The sequence below is a fragment of the Mastomys coucha genome, unplaced genomic scaffold (genome assembly GCF_008632895.1).
Source record: "Mastomys coucha isolate ucsf_1 unplaced genomic scaffold, UCSF_Mcou_1 pScaffold22, whole genome shotgun sequence".
NCBI lineage: Eukaryota > Metazoa > Chordata > Mammalia > Rodentia > Muridae > Mastomys > Mastomys coucha.
Window position 1 is genome coordinate 117,680,545 of NW_022196905.1, and position 7,500 is coordinate 117,688,044.

General features: G+C 42.0%; 2 protein-coding genes across 13 annotated transcripts in view; one reads left to right on the top strand and one right to left on the bottom strand.

Moving 5' to 3' along the window:
• Ccdc62 (coiled-coil domain containing 62) overlaps positions 1-7,500 on the top strand; it is a 42,337-nt gene that overhangs the window by 13,932 nt on the left and 20,905 nt on the right. For all 12 annotated transcript variants that reach the window (XM_031337869.1, XM_031337870.1, XM_031337871.1 and 9 more), the window contains one exon: positions 1,555-1,656. In XM_031337869.1, coding sequence (XP_031193729.1) covers positions 1,555-1,656 — 102 coding nt within the window. The remainder of the gene's footprint in view (positions 1-1,554; positions 1,657-7,500) is intronic.
• LOC116068410 (60S ribosomal protein L37-like) lies at positions 2,025-2,439 on the bottom strand. Its single transcript, XM_031337884.1, has 2 exons — positions 2,271-2,439; positions 2,025-2,213 (listed from the first exon to the last, which is right to left on the bottom strand). The coding sequence occupies exons 1-2, from the start codon at positions 2,424-2,426 to the stop codon at positions 2,076-2,078; spliced, it is 294 nt and encodes a 97-aa protein (XP_031193744.1). The 5' UTR covers positions 2,427-2,439; the 3' UTR covers positions 2,025-2,075.

Sequence of the window (7,500 nt, forward strand, 5' to 3'; positions counted from 1 at the left end):
CACTCTGTAGACCAGGCTGGCCTCGAACTCAGAAACCTGCCTGCCCCTGCCTCCCAAGTGCTGGGATTAAAGGCATGCGCCACCACTGCCTGGCTAAATCTGAAATTTTTATCTTGACCAATTTAATGTAAATGGCAAAGCTTTTTTACAATCTTGGGCTTACCATGATTTCACCAGTGGTCTCAAGTCCTGTCTCCATTTAAAATGCCAACTAAAGCTATCGTTTCATATGCTTCATGACAGTACTGGGGGCAGATTGTGACTCTTTGTCTTTGGGTCAGCACGGCACTAACAGTAGGTTGAACACTGTGGTTCATCAGTGTTTATTGAATGTGTGCATGGACCAAGTAAGATGTTCAAGTATAAGTCTGTTGTGTCAATACTTGTATATTATGAGTACTTGATTAACCTAGACTTATTTTTTTAAAAAAAGATATATGTTTATTTTATGTATGGTATCTTCAGACATACCAGAAGAGGACGTCAGATCTGATTACAGATGGTTGTGAGCCACCATGTGGTTGCTGGGAATTGACCTCAGGAGCTCTGGAAGAGCAGTCAGTGCTCTAATTGCTGAGCCACCCTTCCAGCCTTATTTAAAGTGGGGTAATGGGAAGTAGAATAGAGCACGGGAGAGAAACTTGTTTAGTCCAGTTGACTGAGAAAGTTAATCTGAAGTTAGCATCTGAGTCATGACTGGAGTGTAGGGAGAACTAGCCAGAACCTGACTGAGAACCTTCTAGGCAGGAAACAGGAAGAACAAACGCAGACAGCCTAGAATGGATTTTAAGTGGGGACAGTCTGGGTTTGTTCATTTGTTTCTTTCTTGGAAAGAGGAACTCCATGTTTCCTTTATGAGTTGGGTGCACAGACAATTCAGTTTGGTGCTTTTGATGGGATCTGGAGTTAGTGACAGATCCCACAGGTTCATGTCCCATGAGACTATACCCATTAAGACACCAGTCCCAAATCCGTGGGAGGCTCACATACTTCTTACTAACCAACTGGACTGGTGGTAAATTAGGGTTTTCACAGCCTCCTGAGCAGCCTCTGTCATTGGTTGGAAGATTAAGGAAGCTCGGGGAGGCACTTTGCTGCAGAGGAGTGGCTCTGTATGCAGAGCTGGGTTCTCTCAGAGTGCAGCCTCAATTCCAAGAGACTTAGAAGCTCTTCACCAAGAATGGAGAACAAAACCCAAATCATTTCTTCTTTATCCCAGAGCCAGCCAAGGAACTGAGAAAAGGGGGTGTGATGGTAGGGAGCAGGGAAGGTGATGTCACTGTGGCCCTTGCTGTTACAGTAAGGAATTTGGGGTTCATCCTGAGTACAGTGGGGAGGACTCTTTACCAAGAAATGACACAAGGAGTTTTTATTTTTAAAGATTGCTTGGTGTCCCTTGGGTTATAGGCCAGAGATAGTGAGTGGCCGGCGTGGCTTGACTGTAGACCCATCAGAGTCCTCAGGAGCTACTGAGGAGATGGAGCTTGTGTAGTGTCTGTGTTTCCTAGCAGGCTGGTATTTACTTGAGGATTTTTCTTCCTTCTGTCTGTGAAGAGGATCTAAATGAGAAGACAACAGAAAACAATGAACAACGAGAAGAGATCATTCGGCTCAAGCAAGAGAAAAGTTGTCTACATGATGAACTAATTTTTACTGGTAAAAGAATTAGATTGAAGTATTTGAATAGTTGCATGTTTGTAACTTTATCTTTTTGTAATAGGCTAAAAGATGTACACCTCCCTCAAAATAGACTTTGGGCATTTAGCCCATGTCTTTTGGAGGACTGGTAAGGGACTGGGGCCTGAGTTCTAATTTTTTTTTTCAAGACAGGGTTTCTCTGTGTAGCCCTGGCTGTCCTGGAACTCACTCTGTAGACCAGGCTGGCCTCAAACTCAGAAATCCGCCTGCCTCTGCCTTCCAAGTGCTGGGATTAAAGGTGTGTGCCATCACCGCCCCCTGAGTTCTAATATTTTTATTCTCCTCCAAGTAGGTGTTTTATTCCTGTGAAGTGGAACTACATTCTTTTTTTTTTTTTTTTGAAACCAGAACATTTATTTTATGACTGTTTGAAATCCTCAAGATGAACTGGATGCTGCAACAGCTGCCCTCTCGGTTTTAGGCATTGTTCCTTCACGGAATCCATGTCTGAATCTGCGATAGACAATCTTTAGGTGCCTCATCCGACCAGTCCCGGTAGTGTTTGGTCTCTTAGCCTTGGCACTCCATAGGTGCCTCATTCGACCAGTCCCGGTAGTGTTTGGTCTCTTAGCCTTGGCACTCCAGTTATACTTTCTCTTGCGCTTGGCAGGGCAGCCACATTTGCCACAGATCGACTTCTGAAGGTGGTAGGCCTTGGAGCCACAGTGGCGGCACAGCGTGTGTGTCTTATTGCGGCGCTTTCCAAAGGATGACGTTCCTTTCATCATCTTGCTTCTACCAGCGAGGCCAAAGAGGGAACTATATTCTTATCCAGCTTGAATGGATCATTATCCTTCTTGATAAAAAACCAAAATGTTCCTGCTGAAAGTTCCTTTTAGGGTAGGAGTATATCTCAGCTGGTGAAGTGCCTGCCCAACACGCTAAGCCCTGGGTTCAATCCCCAACAGCAGCAGTTGGACCTGCTTTATATAATTTGTAATCCCAGAGGATCAGAAGTAATGTTATTTAAAAAGAACCCTATGGATTGATGAGGGGAGAGTATTTATAATTTCACAAATACTATGTGAACAACTAGGAGTTCAAAGGGTCAGGCCATAACCTCATATGTACAATATTTATCTAGCCCTAGACTTGAGCTCCAGCACTTAAAACTTTAGGAATTCACCATTTTGCAAATTAATTACATATGGTCACTAAGTTGGGAAAACACTTGTGTATTGTTGTACTGGTGTAACCCAAAGTAAGAAAGTAAGGCATGAATTTTCCTTATTTAGTGTCATGTGCAGTCACTCCCAGCTTCACCACACAGCATGTTTGTGGGCACTGCCCCTGCCCCTCCCACCTCAGATTTAACTGCTGGAGTCCTCTCCTTTCTCACTGGACACATTGAGCTTGTTTATCTTTCTGCCTGTCAATGTTTCCCTAGGCTCTCATGTCAGGCATTGTATTAGGAAAATCATAGATTTAGAGGAAGAGTTTCAAAGAGAAAATTAGATAAACATTTTTTGGTCCAGCTATTCCTCTCCTTAATCCCCTTTATTTTAAGAGAATAAATTCCTACAGAGTAAAGGAAAATAGAGTATTATCTTTAGAATTTTTTTTAAAGATTTATTTATTTATTATCTGTAAGTACACTGTAGCTGTCTTCAGATACTCCAGAAGAGAGAGTCAGATTCATTATGGATGGTTGTGAGCCACCATGTGGTTGCTGGGAATTGAACTAAGGACTTTCGGAAGAGCAGTTGGTGCTCTTAACCATTGAGCCATCTTTCCAGCCCCTAGCATTTTTAAATACAGTGGAATCCTTTATTTAATCTCCCTTTTAAGGATTGCCAATTTCACCACAACAGGGCACTGTATTCATTATTTCTAGGATTTCTGTCTTAAGTTGTGTCTTGTGTGTAACTAAATATACAGTCTATTTGCCACTTTACAGTTGTGGGTTTTTTTTGGCGGGGGTTGTTTGTTTGTATGTTTTTGAGACGGGTTTTCTTTGTATAGCCCTGGCTGTCCTGGAACTCACTCTGTAGACCAGGCTGGCCTCAAACTCAGAAATCTGCCTGCCTCTGCCTCCCTTGTTCTGGGATTAAAGTTGTTTGAGACCACTGCCCCTGCCACTTTACAGTTGAAATCAGTCTTGGATTCCACTAAAGCCTAGACACTTACAGGCCACAGAGAATTAGGACTGAGCAAGTGATTTGAAGACATTGATTGATTTTCCTCTAGTGTATTCTGAAGTATATTGCCAAAGGTCAGTGTCATGTAAGTCTTTGACTGCCTGCATACTACACTAAGATACATGCATACATACATGCACACATACACGCATATGCACAGCACTGCACGGGAAGTCAGAAGAGACAGTCTAGTTTACAGGCTACTTTTACCATCAGCCTCCAATGTGGTCCTGAACTGAGACTTACAGATGCGACCATCACACCCAGCCCACCTTGATTCATAGATATAAAAGTTTCCTTGGTTCATAAAATATGAGACTTACTAAATAAAACTATAATCCATTTTGGAAATAACTTTTAAAAACATTTCCTCAACTAATTGTCTTTCTGCTGAAGACAATTAGACATCATTGTTTCCAAAACAGTTTTTTGGTCTGGTTTGGGTTTTGTTGTTTTTGTTTTGTTTTGTTTTGTTTTGAGACACAGTTTTCCTGTGTAGCCTTGGTTTTCCTGGAATTCACTTTGTAGACCAAGTTGGCCTCAGACTCACAGAGATCCTCCTGCCTCTGCCTCCTGAGTACTGGGATTAAAGGCAGGTGCTTCCACTGCCTGGCCAGTGAGTCAAGGAGGCTCAGATGTAGCTCAGTTGGTAGAGGGTATACCTGTTGTACCTTGGGTTTATTCCTCAGCATCACAAAAACCAAGGTGTAGCTGGTGTAGTGGCAAACATATTTAATCCTAGCAGACAGAGGTATGTGGGCCTGTGTGAATCTGGGGCCAACCTAGTCTAGGTAATGAGTTCCAGGAAGCCAGAGCTCCATAATGAGACCCAGTATCAAAAAACAAACAACAAAACAATGAAAAATGAAGATGTGTATGTGGTGGTTTAGGTAGACACTTGTAATCCCAGAAAGATCAAGATGGCAAGGGCAGCCTCAGTTAATGTAGTCAGTTCGAGGCCAGCTGGACTATGTGAGACCCTATATTAAAAAGAGAAGAAAAAAATGAGGGCCAGGGATGTAGCTCAGTGGTAAAGCCCTAGCCTAGCATGCTCAAAGCTCTGGGTACATATAAAAATAAATATAGAATTAAGAAAATGAATAAGAATTGAAGGTATGTATGTAGCTCTATGGTTGAGTACCTACTTGCCTAGAATACACTAGACCCTGGATTCAGTATTCAGTGAAACAAAAGTGAGTGGAGTAACAAAGTATTAGAAAAAGCTTAATGTGTAACAATGTGTAATTTTCTATTGAAGAACTATGGCAGAAACTCTGGACACATTTTATTCAAAACTGGAAGTTATTCTAAAGTTTTACTTTCAAGTTCAAAAATTTATTTTCTCTTTAGAAGATGTTCTTCACATCAGCTTAGAGACATGTTTCATTTCTTTGTACCATATGGCCATTAGGAATTTTCAAAGAAGATGATTTTAGTGTGTCTTGACTGCTGGAAATAGAGGCTAGTCCCATTAAGTCCTACCTCAGACTACAGTCAGTAAAAGGCAGAGCCTCAGCCAGACTCAGACATCCCAGAGTACCTTCCTCTATGCTGTCTTGTGCTCAGGATAAGAAATTAGCACAACTTCACACAAACACTTTGGTTTCTAGAACCAACCTGTAGAAATAGACAGACCCACTCCACTCTGATCCTTCATCTGCAGCCATGCATTCCACTGTCTGGATAAGGAAGCATGGCTATTTATGCTAGAATTGCTTCTGATGCATCAGGAGGTTATTCTAAAGCTCAGCATTAAGCTGGGTATAGTGGCATTTGCCTATAATCTCAGCCCTTGAAATGTAGAGGCAGAAGGATTAGGAACTCAAGGCCTACATAAGGGTACGTAAGGTAGTCAAGGCCATCCTGAATTACACAGGAACCTGTTTCAAAAATAAACACAGTGGTGATAGGGAGGTAGCTCAGTGGTTGAGACTATTTGCTTTGTAATCCAGAGGCCAGATGGATCCCAGCACCAGCACCAACCCAGGTATCCCTGAAATTACCCAGCTCTAAGGGTAACAGATAGGAAGATCCTTGAGGTTTGCTGGGTTCTAGCCTGGCTAAACTCATATTCAACCAGATTCAGGGAGAGACTTTATCTCACAGAAGTAGATGGAGAATAGGCTCTAGAGATAGTTCATCCAGGAAAAGCATGTGCTGCTAAGCCTGAGGATCTGAATTCAATCCTTGAGACCTATATGGTGGAAGGAGAGACAGACAGACTGACTGGCCAGATGGTTCAGTAAGTAAAGTGTGTGCTGTCAAGGCTGATGAACTGAGTTTAATCCCCAAGACCCACACTGTGGAAGAAGAGAACTAAGTCTCAAATCCTCTGTCCTCTGTACATGTGTGCCTGCAATTACTTTAAAAATAAACACAATGGGTCAATAAATTATTTGCTACATAAAAAAATGCAGGTGGATCCCTGGGAAGAGTCCCCAGTTGGTTATCCAACACCAAGGGTTAGCCTTGAAATCATACATGGCCAAGTCAGAGTCTATTGACTGAGCAGGCTGTATATGTGTGTGTATATAAAAAACCACACACAAAGAAAAAATACCATGAAGAGAGCAAGAGGGATAGATGGGAGGGGTTGGAGGGAGGAAAGGGAAAGGGGGAAAGGATGTAATTTTATTTTACTTTGAGAAGAATCACCATTAAGAAATAGGTGGGAAGTGCTGGAAGAGGATGGCCCTGAGGCCTGCTCTGCTCTCCAAGCATCTCATAGACACTCACACCTAGCATCTCGTGGACACACACACACACACACACACACACACACACACACACACTGATAGACAAATAGGAATAAATCCCAGCCACAAAATAACATGAAGATCAGAAACTGATGTTAAACTCAAATTTGTGTCTTTGCTTGCTAATTGTGTCTCTTTTGTTTGTTTTGAGTGAGAATCTTATGTGGCCAGGGGAAGCTTTGAACTTCTGATCCTCCTACCTTCCAGGTGTTGGGAGTATAGATATACAGTAGCACAGCAGCTTCTAAAGTTTGTTTATTTTATCTTTTTAAAAAGATGTGTGTTCGCCTGCTTATATATCTGTGCACTATATATGGCCAGTGACTAAGGAGACCAGAAACTAAGTCAGATCCCCTGGACCTGGAGTCACAGGTGATTATAGTCTGTCATGTGGGTGCTGAGAATGAACCAGGTCCTCTTTTAAGAGTAGCCAGTACTCTTAACCACTGAGCCATCTCTTCATCTTCCAAAGGTTTATTTTAATTGAGCTATAATTCAACTTATTGTCTAGAAATGTAGCTCAGTATTAGACCAGTTTCCTAGCATCCACCACTGATAATAGTTACAGTAATACTATATATTTATGAAGCACAATGTATTAACACATACATATGTGTATATAAACATATATATGTGTACAAATACCTACACAATGTTTAATAGTACTGTAGTTTAAGTGAGAGTATGCCCTGTAGGCCTATACCAAGGATTAGAATATGTGGCCTTGTTGGAGGATGTATGTTATTGGGGGTAGACTTTGAGGTTTAAAAAGCCCACATCATTCCTAGTGAGCTCTCTGTGCTGCTTCTGCTGCCCAGGATTTTGCTCTTTAGGCCAGGCTGACCTTGAACTAGGAGATCTTCCTGCATCTGCCTTCTGAGTGCCTGGACTAAAGATGTATGCCGCCA